Here is a 21948-nt window from a genome sequence, read left to right on the forward strand (position 1 = left end):
ACATATTTCCATATTGTTAATTTCCTTTTCTGGAGACTTTTCACTTTCTTTCTGAGCTGTCTTGTTGCCTTGGTTATTCATGGCAATTACTGATTTATTATTTCTCTTCCTAGACATCTACAGGAGTGGCTTCTGTAACAGGTTGATAAGAAGAGGTCTTTCTTTTGTTTTCCAGTACTTGTTGGTAGAATGTTTTATTTTCTCCATTTCTAGCACTGGGCAGGTGGGGGCGGGGCATACTCTGGGAGGGTAGGGAGGGGGTGGCTAGTCTCAGTGCCTAAGGCTTCCGTTCTCTGCTTGGCAGTGAGGGCTTAAACCACCGTTTTCAGCCTTCTTGCCTCAGTCTTTTCTCCGAGGTCTCTGCTGTGAGTGTTGGGTTCACCTGTGTTATAAGCTGCCCCCTCAGCCCTGTGGGCCATAAGCAGAGCCCTAGCAGTCCGAGTTCTTTTGTCTCCCACAGCTGCGGTAGTTCCGGGATGCAGCAAGCTCGGAGCACTGAGCGAGATCTGCATTCTGCGCCTGCAGGTCTGTCTCCGCACTTCTCCCTTCCCTCCTCCCCGGCTTGTGCGATTCACCCACCTTTAGGTGAATTCAGTAGTGGGCCTCTTCGTTTTGCCTGTCTGCTGTGCAGGGAGTCCTTTGTGGAGTTATTGTTGTTCGATTAGTTGTAAATTCTAGGGGAGATTTACAGAGGCTCACCTCACGCTACTATTTTGATGACGTCAATCGAGATGCATTTTCTTTTCCCAAGGATATGCTAATGTTTGCACACATGTGTTAGATAAGTTTAATATGACTATTTCAACCTTTTCATGAACTTTATCATAAAATATTTGTTATTGCTTATAATGACTTTTTATTGCCTTTTTTAGGGTTTAGTAATTTGAACAAATCCAAAGTATGAAGAGATTTTATTATTTGCAAACATATTAATTGATTAGTTTTGGTTAAGAAGAACTATAATAAAACCAGATTCATTCAAACTAATTTAGACAGTTGACATGTTTATTTACACTATTAAAGAAATGAGGTTTGAGTAATAAAATTAATTACACAAACACTGTTAGCCCAATGATAGTAATATAACAATAACTACAGTATTAATAATTGCTCACATTTATTGAAAGCTTGTTACGTATATGGTAGGTGCTGTGCTAAGTGCTTTGTAACCAAGTCCAATTTCATCCTCACCACACCTGTGTGTGAGATATATTATCATTATTATCCTCATTTTACAATTGAGAAAATGAAGGTTTACAATAATAAAATAAGGATTATGAGCAAATTGGAACTCAAGATAAAAATAGTGTGACTCAAGAATGAGAGCTCTTAGAAGTCATTCTATATGCTCACTTGTGAATAATACATATCCTTAGAAATTATAAAAATTAAGAACAGACTCTAGCTTTGCCTTTTCTAAGGCATTGAGATATGAATTATTTTGTGCTACTTTGAGAATTTAACTCTTTTTTCCAAAGATGGATTTTTAGTTATGGGAGAAAATCAGAATGGTGTCTCAGCACCTTAAATGCCAATGAAGGCTGAGGACAGCTGACCTGGAGTCCATGTGTCGACATGCCTTCAGTGGAGCCATTTCAGGGCTATGTGGAATTGCTCTCTTCTAGTGGTGTCTGCCTTTCTTTGCCCCTTTAATACAATTCCAGGCTTTGTTTTGTTCAAGAACCTTATCTCCTGACTGTATGGGTCTCCTGTGGCAGCATGTATCTTATAGATGAATTGGAATGGACTTGCCAGCTCCAAGACCATTAGTGTTGCCAGAGTGTACACCAGCTCCTCCGCAGTTCACAGCTGGCAAGTGGCTGTGGGAATGGAGAAAATCAGACACACTGGTCAGCAAGAGCCTAGCAAGGAAGAAAATGCTACCTTGGGAATTGAACTCCTCTGTCAAAAGTGAATTTTCAGTTATGGAGGGGAAAATGAGAACAGCTCAATCAGCATGTTGGATTACAACAAGGGTGCAGGATTGCTGGTTTAAAATGAAAGTGTCTTAGTCCGTTCAGGTGGCTATAACAAAATATAATCTGATGGTTTATAAAGAACAGACATTTATTTCTCATGATTCTGGAGATTTGGAAGTCAAAGATCGTGGTGCCAATGATTCGGTGTCTGGTGAGGACCTGCTTCCTCATTGATGAATGTCTTCTCACTGTTGGCTCACATTGGTGGAAGAGACTACCTAGGTCTCTGGGGTCTACTTTATAAGGGCACTAATCCCAATCAGGAGGGCTCTACCTTCATGACTTAATCACCTCCCAAAAAGCCCTACTTCTCAATGTTATCACTTTGGGCATTAGGTTTCAACATATGAATTTTAGGGGGACATATATATTTAGTCTATAGAAAGTGTTGGTGAAATGCAAATATTTTACTAGGGTAAGCAACCAAACATCACAGTAATTTCCAGCACTCATAGGGAGTGCATGGCATCAGGAAAAGAAGCAGATGGGTAGAAAAAAGCAGTAAGTAATTTAGGAGACCAGCATCTCGGTGGACTCCCAGCATGGCTGTGTGACTTTAGAAGGCCCTTGGGCCCTTGAACTCAGAGCTTTGCTGTAAATGAAGGCTAGATCATCTCTAACGTCTTATCTGGAATGATGTGGGATGATTTTTATAAGGCTGCATTTTTACCAAAAACTAGTGATAATTACTTCCTATATTAATACATTATATTGATTGTCATGTGTCTGATACACAGCAATATTGTAATTATAAGGGATGTTTTATTAGTCAAAAGAAAGGAGGAAAAGAAGGATGAGTTGAGGAGTCACCCCTTGGAATAGCTCACTACCTTTTCTCCAGGATGTTAGTGGTCAGATTAGAAACTCCCTCAAAGTTGATTTAGATTTTAGTTGAAACTTGATGAAACAATCTTAATTCCTGAATTCCTGTCTCTTCCATATGAGGACAGTGCATCTTATGGCTTTTATAAGAAATTGTCCTCTCTTTTCCAAACTGATTATCCTATTTCACATTTCCACTGATGATACATGAGGGTTCCGGTAGTAGCTCCACAGCCTCATCAACATTGTCTATTATTAGGTTCTTTAGTTTTGACTATTCTGGTGGGTCTGTGGTTGTATCTGCTATTGTCTGAATGTTTGTGTTCCCCCAAAGTTGTATGTTGAAATTCTAACCCCCAAAGGTAATGACATTAGGAGGCAAGGGCCTTTGGGTCGTCACAAGGGTGGGGCCCTCATGATGAGATTAGCGCTCTTATAAAAAAGGCCCTGCAAACCTCCCTAGTTCCTTCCACCACGTGGAGGTACAACTGAAGTCTGCAACCCAGAAGAGGGTCCTCACCTGACCATGCTGGCACCCTGATCTCAGACTTCCAGCACCCTGAGCTGTGAGAAATACACTTCTGTTGTTTAGAAGCTACCCAGTCTGTGGTATTTTGTTATAGCAGCCCACATGGACTAAGACAGTACTTATTATGGTTTCGATTTGCATAAAGATGGAGTTTTTAATTGCTTAAAATTTCAGTGGGTGAAAAAAAGAGAGAAAATCTTGATCCTAAGAGTACTAAAGGAGGTAGAGTTATAGAAATGGGGAGCGCACTGGCCAGACTGAAAAGCTAATTTGAATAGGTAATATATTTTAATTTTACAGAGTCCAGATTAAGAGGAGGAAGCCAAGAAACACATATTAATGTCAGAATCAGCTAATAACAAAGGAAATACATTAGGAGGAAATCATAGGCAAGACTAAATGAGAATGATGTATTTTATGTATGTGCTGTAGAATTCTAAACACAACTTTGGATTGAAAGAATAAGTTAAAAATCTTAGTAAAATATAAGTGAGATGAGTTATCCTGATTATATTACCCATTTGTAGGTGTGCATATTTTTTATTTCAATGTTGTTCCTATTTAATAAGCCTATTGAGTTTCATTTTGCAGTTGCAGTTTTATAAACATGTTGTCAGGTAAAAAATTCCTGAAGAAATGTGCAGCTATATGAATTAGTCATCAAGTATAGAAAACACAGATAGACTTGTTAATAATTTTGGTGCCCAAATCATGTTGTGTCTTCTGTACAGTGGCATTTAAAGCATTTTCAGAACTAAGATTTCAATTATGTGTGTTTTCTTTTGTTTCCCTTGACTTTAATAATTTAGGATAATCTATATCAATCTGCCCATTGTAAGCCAATTATTTTTAAAACAAAATATCACATCAAAGGAGCATTACATTAACTTATTTTGTAGCTACTTATAACCGTTCACATATAAAATTCACTTTTTATAATGTCTTAAAAGGTTCATAACTGCCCTCAAATTTTAATTTCATAGTTTTAATATTTTTGATTAAGAAAGTACATTAACTACGTTTAAAAAATGTTTCTCTGTTTCTATTTTAGGTCCTATATTAGAGAACACAAAGCAAGATTTTTTTCAAGAAGCAGAAACTCTCATTGCCCAACATTATAAGAAAATAAATGAGGTTAATGCTTTGCATTTAACATGATATTTTTCAGGAAACTAATAACTATTTATGTATACTACAATGATTGTTCCAAATGATTGCATGAACCCTAATAGATTTTGAATAGAATATAGAGAAAATAAAATCCTTACTAGCTATAAGAACTGATTTCAGATTGCATTTAAAAATAAGATTTTTCGGCTATACAGATTATTTAATTATACATATATGTTTAATTTGCAAGTTTGATATAATTTTTAATGTTTTCTTTTAATTAATTATAACAGAAATATTTGGATTAAGTATCTTAAATCAATTCTCTTTTTAAAGACCGTTAGGCCAAGCTAAACTAGAAAATCTGCTGTGAGATGTCTCCTCTATGTCTCCAGCATGACATATGCTTACCAGTATCTTTTCCCACACCACTTGGTATTAGAACTGCTTACCAGTCTGGTAGCTCCTTGGGGGCAGAAACTGTATTTTCTGAATGTTGTATCTTTAGCAACAAGCACTGTGCCTGGCCCAATAAATATTTGCTGAATGGCACAGATTTGGAAGGTGAGAGAAGAAGGAGTGAAAGGCAAAGAACAGCAAAGAGACAGGTGTGTCGGCACAGGGTGAAATTTTGGAGGAAAGCGTCTATAGAGGTGATGGGAAATTTGGGGGAGCAGCAGTTATTATAACAAAGGGGACTTGGGGAAGACAGGTAAGGGAAGGGGATCTTAGGATGGTTTACTCTGTGCCACACTATCCTATTTCCTTTGGATACTTAAAAAAAACACACAATTTAAAATAAAGATTTGAAATATTTTTCAGTGCTTACTATGGGGGTAAGAGGGATTATGATTTATGTGCTTTTTATTTATTTATTTATTTTTTAAGGAGGGCGCAGCTCACAGTGGCCCATGTGGGGATTGAGCCAGCAAACTTGGTGTTATTAGTGCCACGCTCTAACCAACTGAGCTAACTGGCCCCCCTGTAAATGTTTCTTTTGAATGGTCCTCTCTGCTGAGACTGGCCATAGGTGGTTTTATTTTTATAATCAACACTGTTAGCATTGCTTAATTAATTTTTTCCTCTAACCAAAAAATACTTTTAAATTATATTGATTTCACTAGTACCCTGTTTCACCGAAAATAAGATTTAGACAGACAATCAGTCCTAATGCGTCTTTTGGAGCAAAAATTAATATAAGACCTGGTGTTATATTATATTATATTATATTATATTATATTATATTATATTATATTATATTATATTATATTATACTATACTGAGTCTTATAGTAAAATAAGACCAGGTTTTATATTAATTTTTGCTCCAAAAGATGCATTAGAGCTGATTGTCTGGCTCGGTCTTATTTTCAGGGAAACATGGTAAACACATGGGATGTGAACCTCACAGTCTTTAGAGTGAGACAGATGTGGCTTAGAATCTTGACCTATGTTTAAAATCTAATCCAATAATAACAACATAATCTGTCTTAGATTGCTTGGAAAAACCTAATGCTAGCATGCTAAAACCTCCTTATTGATATCTTGAGTTGGCAGCAATTTGAATTTGTCTAATTTTTTTTTGGTTGGGAGAGGGAAGGAAGTAATAGTTCTGTTTATGGACTAGAGAATGACTAGACTAAAACAAGCATAATTGTTTGGATAACTACCTGTCAGAGACCTGGGACTATATTATTTTTCTATTGCTCAAGGTAATCAAAATTAAGAAGGAATTAAGTGATTGAAATGATCTAAAATACATATCTGATCATCAATATCTTTTTCTTGAGACCCTACCTCCATGTATAAGCAGTTGTTTATGGTTCAACAGAAAAAGAGTTTTGGGAGCGTTAGCATGTTATGGACATTTGAAAATTCTTAAAAGGTAGTGGAAATTAATTAAATTCTTATATGTTTATTTGGAAATTTCTATTTTGTAATAGACTTTAAAGCTGTATCTGGGAATATCACATTTGAGGAGAAAATTACACTTTAAATTTAAAAATTTACATTTTTTTCTGAAACGGAATATAATCGTAATGGTTTTAAAGGGCTTTTTGAGAATTATATAGATAACATCTGCTTTATTTGAGTACTGTCATGTGCTTTATATAAATGTCTTATATAGTAAGGTACTTTGTAAAATGTATTTATTGGATATAATTTTATTAACTCATTAATGAAATTTTCTATATAATTTAATTATACAGTTAATGTGACAATTAAATTTAATTAAATTTAATTTTGTTTTATTCGTAGAACAAAGTTCAAGGTACTTCTATAAATGTTTTTAGAAATAAACACCAAAAACCGAAATCTGGCAAATTTATATCTCTGGAGATTGAACAAAAGGAAACACTTGATGGGATCCAAGAATTTCAGACAGCACACAAAAGTATTTGTTTTCCCAAAGATGTTTCCAAAAGAGCACATTCTGAGGACCCCCCACAACGAACTGCTTTCAAGGAGCCACACATTTTTAATGTAAAAGAAAAATTCAAGGGAACTATAGATCTAATTGCAAAAGGTAAGTTTTTAGTGGAGCAAAGGAGTTCAGCAAAGCAATAGGAAAAACTGTTTGCTTCTGGTGTGCCTGTAATGGAACCTGTTTGTTCAGACAAAAACCTCAAATTTAAAATTTTAGCAATGAAAGGTAGGGAGTCATAATTAAAAGAACTGCTGACCTCTGGGGGCCACTGGAAATTGAGAATAGAACAAGCTAATGGGAAAGAGGAATTTAAAGGAACAAAACTGGTTAGCCACGCCTTCCAACAGAGTGATATCCCTCCTGGTACAAGTCCTCAGAGATGGTTTAGTTCATCGTTACTAGAGCAATCAGAGGCTTACTGCTCTGGGTTCCACTGTTGAGTAGGGTAGGTAAGGTAGCCAAGCTATTTGTGAGTGTTCCCCCAAAACCCTAAAAGGATTTTGGGGAGCTATAGAGTTTTCCTTTAAGACAAACTGCAGTAAAGGTTTATTCTCTATCAGGAATTTGGTGAGGTGGAAACTGGAGGTCTATGTAAGCAAAGTGATATTGTTTTCCTGAGACTAATGGCTGAAATAAATGACCTCTTAGAACGCATTTCTTCTAATAGCTTTCATAACTTCATCTACATGTATCCTCTTTTGTTACTGCTTATTATGTTGTTCACTCATTTGAATTGTTTTCATTCAATGACTTCTCTGTGCCATGCACAAAGTTAGGAGTTGGAGAAACAAAGCTTAAAAGACTCAGAGAGCAATGGTGGGGATAAATACCTGGATAGTTTCTTATCATACAATGCATGATGGCTGTAATAGAGGTGAGTGCAAAGCATTATGGAAGCACCGAGAAGTAACCAACCAAATAATGGAACAAAAACTTCTCAGAAGAGATCTTATTAGAAATTAGCTTTAACAAGAAGTTTGTTAGAGGTGGGTGGGAACAGGAGTGGCCATTTTGAGCAGTGGTAGCAAAGTATTGAAGCCCTGAAGGATGAAAGAACATGATATATTTTGGAGGGAGAGCTGTGGTAAGAAATGAAGTTGGGAAGATGGGTGCAGCTAGATTTTGAAGTGAATATAACATGAGGCCTAGGGTTTGAATTTACGTGTAATGGAAAGCCTATGGTGATTTTGAATCGGGGGGGTGGGGAAAGGGTGAGGTATGACCATATCTTTCTGCTAGAGAAATAAAACTGGCAGCAGAGGCTGTGGAGAGAATGGTAGCAGAGAGGTAAGTAGGAGACTTTCCAGGAAGGAGATGGTCCATGTAAGAGATGGCAGGGGCCTAAATTAAGGCCATTGTAAAGCCTGAGGTGTGGAGGAGGGATGTTACAGTGGCAGTTCTCAAAGTGTAGCAGTCTTCAGAACACTAGTCCTGAGTGATTCACCTTGACAAAAGGCTTCTCTGGTTAGATAAGTTTGAAAAAAATGCATTCACTTCTTGGAGATTCATATTGAGCACTAGTATATTGAAAGGTTTGAGAAATACTGCAGAAAAGAAATCTGTCTACTGTTTTAAACCTGGCTATCCCCAATTCATTGGATCACAGAATTCCTAAAGAATGATATTAAGCTTTCTAGATTGGAAAACTGAACAGATATCATTAAGTTGAGATAGGAATGCAGAGGGAGAAGCAAATTTTGGGCAGGTAGAGAAATGGATGGGGAAAATAATGAATTTAGTTTCAGAACTGTTAAGTAGACATGTATATGGAGATAGCCGTTAGGAGGTTGGAAATGGAGATCTGGCCCTTAAGAGAGAGGTAGGTGAATTTTGAAGATTGATGTTGGGGATCATTGCCATTCTGAAATTGTGGGGTTCATGAATTTGTTCAGTCAGCACTTATTTATTATGTGAGATATGTAGAGACAGAATATATGTTACTTGTCCTCAAAAAGTCCAAATTGTACATGTAATTTGTGTGTGGTTGGAGGAAGAGGATAGACAATTACAATAGAGTGTGATAGCACTCTAACGAAAATAAACTACTGCTTTGAAATCAATAGGAAGACCACCTAATCCAGATTTAGGAATGGTTTCTCAGGAGATTTAGTCTTTGGTAAATTTCAAAGGATGAATAAGGGTTAACCCAAGATAGAGAAGTAGACAGCCTCGCATCTTCATGATTTTGGATATCTGGGAAAGTGATTGTGGTATACTTGAAGGAACTAAAATTATTTTACATAACTTTAATATGTGGATTACAAAGTAATTAGAGATGTCTTGATACTGAAGAACATTGAATTTTTCCTAAAAGTAATGGGAAACATCTAGATGTTTTTTAAAAAAATGTTGGCATGATCTCATTTGCATTGTAGAACATTTACTAGCAGCAGAGACGAGATGTGATGAATTTTGGAGACACAGAGACCAATGAGGAGACAGTAATTCACATGAGAAAGGATGACGTGAATTAAGGTAGAGGCACTGGCGATAGTGTTGAAAGGAGAGATTTTAGAGTTATTTGAGAAGTTATCTTCATTTGGTCAACAAGAAGATGGTGCATAAGTCATAGGGAAGAGCTGTGGGATTCCCCGGCTTAGTAATTTGTACTAAGTGGCAGCATAGAAACATAGGAAATAAAAGGGTTGGAGAGATTCATCTTATGTAATGATAAAACTGCCACCAGCAATAAGTTGGAATCCAGAGCATGTGCCTACTGAGCTTTGTATGTAGCTCTGGGTGAAGAAGTTCTGAAACAGCATTATTAAAATATGTTGGTGGTTTTTGTCTGCCTTTGGGAAATTATTATATGAAAGGATGAACTAAGAAAAGTATTGGCCGTTTTAAAGCAGAAATGAAAGAACATGGAAAGATACCAGGTATTTGGTCCTTGCTTTTGAATAAATGTCTACTAGGACTTAACATTGTAACAAAATCCAGGTTAAGGATATGTCTTTCTCAACCCAGCCCATTATCTTAGATAACCTCAGAACAATTACCATTGAGAGACTAAAGCAAGGGGTAAAGAAGTAAAGATGCAAAGGAGACTTAAAAATTATGTGTAAAAAGAACTTTGGCGTGAACTATATTGGCATGTTGAATTAATTGGAAGAAAATAGATTTTAAAATCTACCAAATAGTATTTTAGAGAGTTCCATTGCCAAAGTAATCACGGACCTTGATTTAATTGCATGTAAAATAACCTGGCTTGATCAGGAAGTGGACCAGAAAAGCTATTCAGTCCCCAGGAGGATAATAGCAAGACACAGCCAAGGAGCAAGAAAATACTTCCCAGAGAATGGGTCCATAAGCCACTAAAAAAATTAAAAGTAAAATAGAATTTCTCTCGGAAAAGAATCTTTATCTACTCAAACAACTTCACCTCCAGATTAGGGTGCTTCTCAGTGACTCCAGCAGGATTCAGTAGCTTCTTTGGTCTAGTGATTGCTCTGTGTCTTCTCTTTTCCCTTTTTACTGATGGAGTTTACACCGAGGTTACCCTATACCTTCTCCACTACTGGATGTTGTGTGCTTTGAGGGAAAGGTTGAGATAATTAAAAAAAATTTTTTTTGGTACATGTTGTTGCTGGACCAGAAGGAGCCACATCTGAGGGAAAGGTTGAGAAAATTTCTTTTTTATTTGGTACATGTTATTGCTGGACCAGAAGGAGCCACATCTGAACCTGAGGGAGGTGATTACAGACAGAGAATCTGGACTCTGAGCTGGATGCTTTGGTGAAACTTTGGGTTTTCTTTTTTTGGGGAGAGGAAGAACGTTCTGTCAGGGAATAAGAATGAAAGGATATGGTGTCCAGAAAGGGGAGACTGTGGCTTAGACTATCTAGATGCTCATCAAACATATTATATATTTTTCTTCCTGGGTACTTGGCTAAAATACATTTCTCGTGTCACCTTGTCATTAGGTGGGACTGTGTGACTGAGATTTGGCTCAATGGATTATAGTTGGTAGTGATACACATCCATAAAAATGTCTTGTTTTTTCCTCCCAGCGTAGCTTTCCACATTTTCAACTATGAGGACTCTTTCAATACTCTTAAAACAATTTCAGTTTCACCCATGGGAGAGTGGTAAAAATGTTTTCAGTGTCTGTTGATTCAAAAACTTTTGTTCAGACTTTTCAGTAAATATATAAAACTTGGTATGAGGAATACAAGAGTAAGAAAACACGTCCATGACTTGCTCCCTCATGGAACTTGTAGTCTAGCTGGAGAAACGGATACCCATTAAGTAATCACTTATATACCGATTGAGCTATATGACAAATGAATTGGACCTGGACTAGGATTCAGGAAAGACTTCCTAGAGGATATGACATTTGACATAACATATAACAAATGAGGAAAAATCACTCAGACAAACAGACTAGGGGTAATTTCTGCTAGGAATTATAGGAGTTCTAGGCCAGGGGGAAACCATTTTCAATGGCCTAAGTGAGGTAAGCACAGAAGTGCTTTCAAAGAAGTGCAAAAAGAACTTCTGTGGCTGCAGTTCTGAGAAGGAGCGGGAGAGGGTTGAGCTGTGGCTGTGTGAAATACAGAAACTTATAGTCAGTGGTGTGCTACTACCAATGTTTAACAACTACCTATGGTGGGTGGTAGGAAGAAGCCTTATTTATAGCTTCTGCAAATTTCCATGTAATTATCCTGATGTAGCCAATTTCAAGTCACCAACATGACATTACTGACTATGGAAGTTGGGAAGAAAGACACACAATCGGCTTTCCTGAGCATTGTGGCAAACACCTTTCATGCACCACTAGAAATCTTCTCAGCCTCACTTTTTACTTCAGCTACTGCTGTGGTGACTAGTTCTTGCTCTAGGCTTCCCCATCTCCTTCCTGGTTTGGGACGCCCACAGGAATGAGCTTGACACGTGAGCCACCAGGAAGGGAGGATGAGAGCCGATGGATAAATATTTCTTCCTTTCTTTACCTCGGCAGAAGGGTCTCAGTTATAGTGGATAAAGCTTCTCAGAAGGTCTCAAACAGTTAAGATGATCAACACCCAAAGGATTCTTACATTAACTGTCCCTTTTTCTTTTGTTATTTCTCCATCATTCATTCCTCTTCCCTGTGCTCACTTCCTTACAATAATCCCTTCAAAATATTTTGATGGCCAGTTGTCAGTACTTGCTGAAAGATTGGGTGTGACGTGTGAGGGAAAGGAAATGGCAAAGGTGATTCTTAGGCTTTAGACCTGATGAACTGGTAGATAAAAATTGCCACTCTTGAAGATGGGAAGAGAGGGAGATACAGTTTTGAATGGGCAGAAGCCCAGGCTTGAGAGTTGGGCACAATATGTGTGAGGTGCCTATTATACATAGAAATAAAAAATGTCTAATAGCTAGTCTGTTATATACGTGGGAGCTCAGAGGAAAGGTTGCAGTCATCAGTGTACAGAGTAATAAGTCCCATAGCAATACAATATGAGCCACCGATGTGGTCACTGAAAACTGTCTAAGGGCCACATGAAAAAGGTAAAAAGAAACAGGTAAAATTAATTTTAACAATAGATATATTTAACCTAATAAATCCAAAATATTGTCATTTCATCAATATCGAAATTAATGAGATAGTTTACATTTTTTTCTCAAAGTCTCCAAAATTCACTGTATATTTTAGAAATTGATCTAGCCGCATTTCATGTGCTCAATAGCTACAGTTTGTGAGTACCTATTATACAGCCACTCTGTACAGCCCAGGTAGAGATTTCATTTAGAATCATAGACTGAGATAAGATCATCTAAGTAGTTAGCTTAGGTGGAGGAAAAAAATCCAAGACTAAGTCCTGGGGGTTACCGATATTTAGAGGACAAGAAGAGGCGTACCCAGCAAAGGAGGTGGCAAAATGAACAGTCAGGAGGGAAACCAAGAGAGTGTGAAATTTATTACTCATACTTCAGTTAAGGAGGAAAAAATCCTTAGACAGGAGCAGGGGAGAGCTCACCCATTGTCCCAGGAAGAAGGCAAGGTCATGGGCACAGACACAGGCCACTTGGTAGATTAGGTTGTGTCACTGCTTCTACTTTTTCAGTGAAATTAGAAGTGAGGTCTTTACTTGAGGATGGGGTGGGAAGTATTAGAGTTTTGAGGGTAAAATAATCATCATCTAGGAAAGTGTGAAAGCACATGGACTATGAATGGAAAGTTTGTGGTGAAAAATAAAATTCCCTCTTCTCCCCCCACCCCACCTTTTTTAAGAGAAAAGATAAATTGTTGTGAAGTGTCAATAAGCATCAAAAGAAGAAATTTCAAAAGAAGAAATTGACTTTATCTTTAGCCCTAGAGTATCGGAGGGGTGGAAGAAAAGTTACCCCTTGAGAGAGCTACTGAAGAAGCTATGACCTTAGGAAAAGAAGCATTGTTAGAACAAAGAAGGTAGGGGGAACATATAGAGAACCTAGAATATCAATTTAGCTGATGAAAGATCTGGGGTTTCTTTGGGTGCAATGAAAAGTTTGGAGAGGTGATTCAAGAAACTATGAAAGATTGAAGGTCTATGGAGATTAAGGTAAACGGCAGAGAGTGAGAAAACTAATTTTGAGGGTCTCTTAGAGAAGGTGGGTAATTCATTCTAATAGTAGTCTTTTGGCGGGATTGTTCTCTTCAGCAGTTTGTAATCGCAAGGCCAAGGATGTCGTTGGTGGGAATTGTAAGAAAGGAGCGAAGGTTTTATCTAGACCGCGAGGATAGTGGTTCTCCTGAAAATCCTACTATGGACTCTGTTGAAGTCAGAGATGTTTTACTAGGAGCCTTTGTGTGTGTCCCACGACACAGCTATGAAGTGTCGATTTTTAGAGTTTATATTTGTATTAAAATTGTAATTTGTTTCTCAAAGTTCTTATCTCAGAGAACGTATATTAGGTCTGTGACTTCGATCAATTTTTAAAACATATTGCCAATATTCACTTCAGTATGAATGGAAGCATGATCTAAGATATCAGTGGCATTAATTCCAGAAATTGATTAAAGATTGTGAGATTAGAAAGAAAGTGAGTCTTGCGTGTGTGGTATATGTAGCTTTGGCTCGTGCTACATTGACAAATTCAGTTGTATTATCTTCCATAAGCTGAACATTTTATGTGAGAAGAGGCCAAACATTCTTTGAATGTGATCCAAGCATATCAACTTTAAAAATACACTGTAACAATTATAATATCAAATATCTTTAGTAAATATGTTTTTTGTGCTTGCATATAATACACACCCATGTTTTTCTTAATAAAGCAAAATCAGAAAAATATGACATGATTTCCTCTTTGTGTATACAAATATACAGATATTCTATAGTACTGCTTAACTAGCCTCCATTGTCATGCTGCCAATAATTTATGAAAACTGTTGACTGGAAATCACATATAAAAATCCGTTTTTATAATGTATATTAAATATTAGTTTATAGTTACCGTATAATATGTAGTATTCATCTACTTATGATTCCCTTTGGAATGAAAAATGTTTGGTCCCATTTCAATTTATTTCAATTGGAAAATAGATTTTAATTAAACTCAATGAGATTTCATGGTATTCAGGTCAAGCAAATACATTTAGAGTTGGTATTGGATTGTTCCTTAACTAGTTTGGAAAGGAGTAGTTGTGTGTGTGTGTGTGTGTGTGTGTGTATGTGTATTCATTGGTTTCCAAAACACAAATCTTTTCCTTTAAATATAAATGAATGCATAATGAATTTTAATAATGCTTGCAAATAATTACATGTTTAGAAAGCACTGGAGAAACCTATCAGGAAAAGTGACTTTGTATTAAGTTTATTTTTTGGCTCATAGTGATGACAATTTACTAGCTTTTTGAGCAACAATGTTTATAAAATCTTCTATTTTGTATTTTAATGATTTTAAGTGTACGTATAATATAAACAAACATATTAAAACTGTTTTTTACTCATTCCGACAAAATTATTTTTAAGAATTTAAGACCAGATTTCATAACAACTTATAAGAAGTGGAAACTAGTTTTTTTTTAATGAAATGGAAAATTATATTGAATTTGGTATTACAAAATGATTTGATTTTTGAAGCTTTGGAACTGAAACATTCTCATTTCCCTTCATGTATAAAAACAGACTCTAATTGAGATATTTCTAATTGAGGGAATAAATTTGGGATAATGTCTTTAGAGAGCATCACACGCAGAATTTTGCAACTGCTTCTCTTAGTTTTCTTCCTGGTTTGTTTCTTCCTATTTCTTGTCACAAATTTTCTTTTGCTTGCCTATGCTCTTCATGAACCTAAACATAATTTTTAAAATTAGCAAGTAAATAGAGTTGTATATATAAATGAAACATGTCTTCAACACAATCATTTCTTTATGCATTTTCTCTTTTTGTACTGACCTGGTAAGCTCTGCAATAGAAAGATGCAGGATGGAGGAAACTCAAAGTAAGACAGGAGACTCATTGTTTTTGTAGTAACATGGTTTACTACATTGAGGCAGCCACCAAATTCATTAACTTTTAATAAATTGATAATATCTTAAATAAGAAAATTATTAAAATATTATGAAGGATTTAGAGACTATTGAAAGGCATAGTTTTTACCATCTGCCTTCTGTTAGGTCTGTTACTAGCCTGAGGAAAATTTAGGGAATAACAGATATTTTAGGATTAGAGTAGTGACTTGCAGAGGTTTTTTAAAGTACATTTGTTCCATGTTATGCATTTGACAAGGAATACAGGCAGAAAAGATTTAAGAAGTTAGTGAAATACTTCACAGTGGGCTAGGGTCCTTTCTAGGTCATTTGTACGTAAGCTTTATGTATGAGTAAATCATACCAACTTCTCCAAGGAAGGAAAATAAAAGCAGTTGCTTCCTAGAAATGGTTTCCTGTTTTTAGTGAAAACCTTCTTCAGTGGACATTTGTTGTTTTTGGCTTCTCAGCATCCTTTAACCTTACCTGTGGTAATAACACTCTGATTTGACCTTGGAGAAAAAGTTCTCCCACTTTGAGTCTGTGCAGGTTGGGGAGGGCTGTCACCTTGCTCCCTAGCTCCAGGGTTGGCATGCGATTCAGGTATAGCCCATGTGAAGAGCTTATCCTCTGGGCCACAGTGATAGGTGGAGTGAATGGGCTTAAACCGGCAAGGAAGATGTGAGTTGGGAGGTACCAGAGAACACATGGAATTCTAGAATAAAGTCAACAGTGAGCTGGAGAGTGAGCTGAATGATGCAGAGAAGTCAAGTCGTGAGGGCATTTTTTAAGCCTCTCACCCAAGCTTTGCTGAACTTTACCTGGACTTTCCAGTTTATGTGAATTTGTGAGCTATCCACTCTGGGAAGGCAGTATGGCTCAGCGGCTCGAAACATAGGAGTTCAATTCCCTAGAGTCAAATACCAGCTTCCTCACTCATTAATTTCTTCTATTTCTTGACACTAATTTGGTTTTCTGTTGATTTTCATTGATAGTCTGATGGAAACATTCCTTACCCAGGCATTGTAGAAAAAAAAGTTTTACTTACGGTGTCCTGCTGACACCTTGATTTTGAGCTTCTGGCTTCCAAAACTGAAATACAGATTTTTGTGATTTTAATCCCTAAGTTTTGGGTAATTTGTTATGATGGGCACAGAAAACTAATACAGTGTACTTCCGAGTAAGTTGCAATTGTGGAGACCATTTAAAAAATATTTTTTCCTTGTTTTAATGAGTGAGTGCAAAAGTGTGATCAATAGACTAATTGATTCAATTTTGCCTTCTTCAATCAAATATTAATTTAGCAGCTATATTAAGCTCATGCTTGAACCACAGATACTGGGTACCCTGGTCTCTGCCCTCATAGAACTTTCAGTTTAGTAGAAATTATCTCCCCATCCCCTTAAAAATATAGCTCCTGTTGGTTCTTTGGTTTTGTTGTTATTGTTTTGATGGTGGTGGTGGAAACCGGGGTTATAAGTAACACTGCCTTTTCCCTTCTGAGTTTGGAACCAATTGAATTGGGAAATAAGACACAGGAATTGGGCAAATGGGATTAAAGTGTTCATTTTGTTATAGAGACATCCGAGGAGAGAATACTGTTCTGGAAAAGTAGCCTTGTGGCTCATGAATTCTCTCCCAGTATTAAACTCATTCTCCCAGTCATAGGCAGAACTTGCCAGCAGCAGCCATCAACAGTCCTGCCCTCTGAACAATGCGGCCCGTGCCCTCTAACTAAATCATGTAGTTCAGAACAGAGTATACAGCTTCTTCCATGCTGGCAGCTTGGAAACTCCAGAGGAACTAAAACCAGCCTGACTCTTCTAATCAGAGTGAGGAAGGGGGTGGGGTAAAGCAGGCCTTTACTCACGAACCAAAGCCATGGATCTTTCTGTCCAGCCATACCCTCGTGTTTCTTGAGTCTCTGAACACCCCAATGATATAAATTCCTATCAGAGGCCACTCAGAGTAGATGTTGCAAACTGCTTGCAGGATTTGCCTATAGTCTGACGTTTATATACTTTTTGAAGGGTTTGAAAAGGAACCACCATAAACTGGGCATTAAGGTAATTAAATCTTTTACTGAGTGGCATGAAATTTCGTCTGAGCAATGCTAGGCACTTTGGGACATTAAAAAAAGTATAGGCCATAAAACATTTCCTTCCTCTCAGTGATTTATATGCAGCCAAGGGACCCATAATTATTTCTGTCCTACTGTGTGAAAGTTGGTTAACCCTGACCACTAACATTTGTGTTAATTTAATCTTTTGCAGGTACAAATAGGATCATCACAGGCTAATTAATAAATCAAGTAACATTCACTTTAAACATTTGAGGCTGAACTTATTAAGATCTTAGTTGTCTTTCGGAGATAATACATTTCTGAGATTGACATGGTTATATAAAAGAAACAAGCAGAGGCTAACTTAATTGATTTTTGACTCTTTTTGAAATGGAGGTTTTTCATTGATTTCCACGTAAACTAAAGAATGTTGTTAAGACATTAACCCCGTTTCCAGTAAGAGAAAGTCTTTTGTCATTTTGAGACTACATTGTTAATATGCTGCCCTAACTTCTCCTGCCTCTGGTCTCAAGCTGACTCAGTCTTTACATAAAGTTATGCCAGAGTGATTTTTGTAAAATGTGGATCCTACACTCTCTTTTTTCTAAAATTCTTCAATGTTTCCCAAGGGCTTATAGGATGAGGTGAAGTTACATGCTTTATGCATCTCAACTATGAATATTAAAAAAAATTGATTAACCATTATAAAAGATTGAATTAGCTTTCTATTCTTTTTATGGGAAATATGAAATTTTTGTTGCATGAAGAGGTAACCAAAGAGTATATAGCCAAATAAGTAGGAAAAAGTATTATAAAGGTGTGTCTGGTAGTTAACAAAAACATTACTTTTCTGGGTTTTGTAATGTTATTATTTATCAGTTCTTTAGAATTTTTTATTTGTGGTGTTAACCTCTAATTCTCAATATTCACATTCATACATATTTTATATGTATGTTTTTATAGATACTTCTTTAGTATGGCCCCACAAGTTTTTGTCCCCAGAATATCTGGATTCACTACTGATGGAAGGCAAAATGAGAAGCAGGGAAATCAGCGGTGTCTGTTATAAAGTAGACATAGTAGATTTGGGTGATGGCAAGTATTTAGGTTTGGGGTTTGTTTTGAAGGTAGAACATTCAACAGGATTTGTTAATGAATTGGTTATTGGATGTTATTGGAGAGAAAGAAAAGAGTCAAAGATGATCAATTCAGCAGCTAATCCTTTTGAAGGTTATGCCTTCAAAACAAATTTAAAACCTAAATGCCTTTGCCCCAAGTTACTGGGATGGAGTTGCCATTTACCAAGGTGGGGACATCTGTGGGAGGAACAGATTTGGTTCTTAATACCAAGAGTTCAGAAATAGTCATATAAAGTCTGAGATGTCTGTTAGACATTTAGGTGGAGATATTGAATAGAAAGTTGGAATCTGGGTTTGGAATTCACGGCAGAGGTCTAGGCTCAGATATCACTTTGGGATACCTCAGTTTATAGAAGTATTTAATGCCCTGAGGCTATATGATATGGCCATCGGAGTTAGAAAAGTCCAAGAACTAAGCCATGAAGTATTTAGAGGTCAGGGAAATGAAGAGAAACTAGCCAAGATAACTGAGAAAGGCACAGGAAGTGAGGAAGGAAAAACAAAACCATACCCAGAACAAGAGACTGAAGTGTGCTGGAAACTGAGTGAAGAGGGTATTTCAAGGATGAGAGAGTGCTTGGTTCACTGAGTTAAATTCTGTTTATAGATCAAATAAGGTAAAGACTGAAAATTGACGTTGAACTTAGCAATGTGAAGGCCAGTGATGAACTCAACGACTGCTGTTTTGGTAGTGGTCAACTCAAAAGAGAATGGGCAGAGAGAAATTAGACATCAAGTATAAGAACTATTTCAAGGTGTTACACAGGAGAACACAGAAATTGGGTGACTCTTGAAGGAGGTATGATCAGAGAGAGTAGTTTTCTTTTGTTTGTTTTAAGGTGGGAGAAATTACAACATACCTGATTAGAACAATCAAGAGGATAGGGGAAAATCACTAATAAAGGAAGGAGAGGGGAGTAATGTCCTTAAGGTGGGAATGGGTGATAACTGTTGTACAAATACAGGGCTTGGCTTTTGATTGGAATGTGGATTATTTTCACCTGAAATAATGAGAGGGTACACAGGATATGGATACTGATGCTGTCAGTAGAGTAGCCTAGGTGGTCTCTCTTGATTGCTTTTGTTTTCTCAGAGAAATTGAAAGCAAGGATATCAGATGAAAGTAACATTGGGAGAGGAGTTGGAGTTTTGAGGACAGAGTGGAAAATATGTAATAGAAGAGAGGGGAGAGTGGAAAGACTAAGGAGTTGTACTATGATTACTAGATTACATTAAGGTCCACTTGGGTTCATGTTAATGAGTGTGAAGTGAGACCCATCATGTTTTTGTTTTCTCCCATCACATCAATCATGCAAGGTGCACATACCACAGAACAGGTGGAGGCTAAGATTCTACTGGGGTTTTGTGTTTTCTCAACTGAAGATGTCAAAATAAGGGAAGAGTAAAAGAGTTGATAGTCTGAGAGAGTGATCGTAAGGATTGACTTTGGAATTTAAGCTGGTTAAAATACAAATGTGGCAAGCAAGAGTGAAAAGATAATAGTATCAATGAATTACAGACCCTGGTAGGGGTCAAAGATTGTTGGTGATGGCAAATTACCTCAAAAAGTAGAAGGTGGTGATTAGAGACTAAAATGCTTCAAATTGAGCTCAAGTAGCGGTGATTGGTGGTAAAGAGGAGCAGGACATGGACATGACCACATGTGGCTCCTTGAGGGGAGACAATAATTTCTTTCAGCTTTTTATAAGCTGTACTTCAGCCTGGCAGATAGTCCATAAATGTTTCTGAATGAATTTAGAGAAGAAGTTGACTGTTGGAATGGAAGGAGATGATGAAAGTAGGTCCCTCTGAGTCAATTTTCAAATGACCAACTGATTTGTCCTTCTACATTTGTGGGGTGCACAGGACAAAGACCTACTCAGGCTAGCTCAAGTAAAGGGGACTTATTTTAAGTTTCAGACCTCACTAAACACAAAGAATGGGAATATAAAATACAGCTGAGTCTCATAAGAACTGAACATCCACTAGGAACTCAGTTGCGGTTGCCCTCTCTGTCTTTCGAGGACCGCTTGGTCTCCCATCCTGCTTCTCCCAATGGCACAGCTTTCCTCTGCTTTCCTCCCAGATAGGTCACTTCTCCTCATCTTATACACAGGCCAACATAATCACCTCAAGTTCTAAGTCGACATGAACTTTTGACTTCACACATCTAGCTCATATTCTCAGTGTTCATATTTCTGGGAGAGGGATATGACGGGCCTAGGTTGAGTTAGGTGATCCCAAAGCCACAGTCAGGCCAGGAGTGATAGTGATAAGGTACCACTATGGTCCTTTAGGCCCAGCCTCTCAGTAGAGTCTATCAATAAGAGTGGTTTGGGAGAAGGGGACCACATGGGACAGGCAACCCCAAACAAGTCATCTTTTAGTGAGGGAGAGGGTCAGGTAGAAAACAGCAGGACCCGTTGTCTTAAGCAAAACTATTTTTGCATGTATAAGAACAATATATATTTTAGCTTCTATAATTTTATCTTCTGTTTTAGTAGAAGTTCAGTAAAAGATAATCCTATTATCATCTAGTTAATATTGGTTCTTTTGCTAGTTACCGTTATTATTAGCAAGACTTGGCTGATCAGTGTCTTCATAAACTTCGTTTTATTTTCTTTGATGAGGGCACTTATTTGTACCTTGACCTAGTTAGTTAATTTTTATCAGAACATACCAGGATAAGTTCTTCTTTGGGCCAAATATTTAAAAAATTAAAACACTCCTCTTTGCAACTATACTAGGGAGGTACTGATTAAGCCAGCACCGTAAGAATAGATTGGGCAGTAGCTTCACGTGACATAAACAATCTTCCAAGATGAGGGGACAATGTTCTTATTATCATTTTAGAGGGACATTTGGTATTCCTACTATTTGTAGCTCCAAGAACATCTCCCATCAGATTGGTTTGCCTATGTATTGATCTGTATTCACTACTAGAAAGTCAACCTGTAGAGGGCAGGGGTCTTAACTTGTTCTCATTCGTATGTGCCTAAACAGATGAATGATGGGCTCATTTTGGACCTGAACGATATTCTATAAATGTTTGTTGAATAATGGAGTGAAAAGGTGTGCGTGTGAGTGTGTGTGTGTAAGTTACTAATCAGGTTGAAGCAAGCCTGGTGATGTTTCAAAGTATTCCGTGTACTGTTGAGGGGATACTTCTGTTATAAGGTGCTGACCCCTGTGTTACACTTTAAAAAGAACTCGTGTGTGTGTGTTTGTGAAGTGTGCCAGTTACTGTACAGAATAAAGAGATCAATTGTAATTACTGTCCGGTGGAAAACAGCTGTTACTTAAGCTATTCAGTGCCCAAGGCAGTTATTCATTTCTCTGGCCTGCATGGATGCCTCCAAAATGATTCTGTCACAGCATGTGTGTTCTGGCATTCTCTCCGAACATTGGGAAACCTGGAGCCAAGGATCTATTAGTGC

General features: G+C 37.2%; 1 protein-coding gene across 1 annotated transcript in view; it reads left to right on the forward strand.

The window, feature by feature from the left end:
• Positions 1-476: 476 nt before the first annotated feature.
• Positions 477-21948, forward strand: part of IQCM (IQ motif containing M) — a 243171-nt gene continuing 221699 nt past the window's right edge. Inside the window, exons 1-3 of the mRNA XM_074338725.1 lie at positions 477-525; positions 4382-4464; positions 6699-6966. Of these exons, the coding sequence (XP_074194826.1) occupies positions 477-525; positions 4382-4464; positions 6699-6966 (400 nt within the window). The remainder of the gene's footprint in view (positions 526-4381; positions 4465-6698; positions 6967-21948) is intronic.

The sequence above is a fragment of the Rhinolophus sinicus genome, linkage group LG07 (genome assembly GCF_036562045.2).
Source record: "Rhinolophus sinicus isolate RSC01 linkage group LG07, ASM3656204v1, whole genome shotgun sequence".
NCBI classification, from domain to species: domain Eukaryota; kingdom Metazoa; phylum Chordata; class Mammalia; order Chiroptera; family Rhinolophidae; genus Rhinolophus; species Rhinolophus sinicus.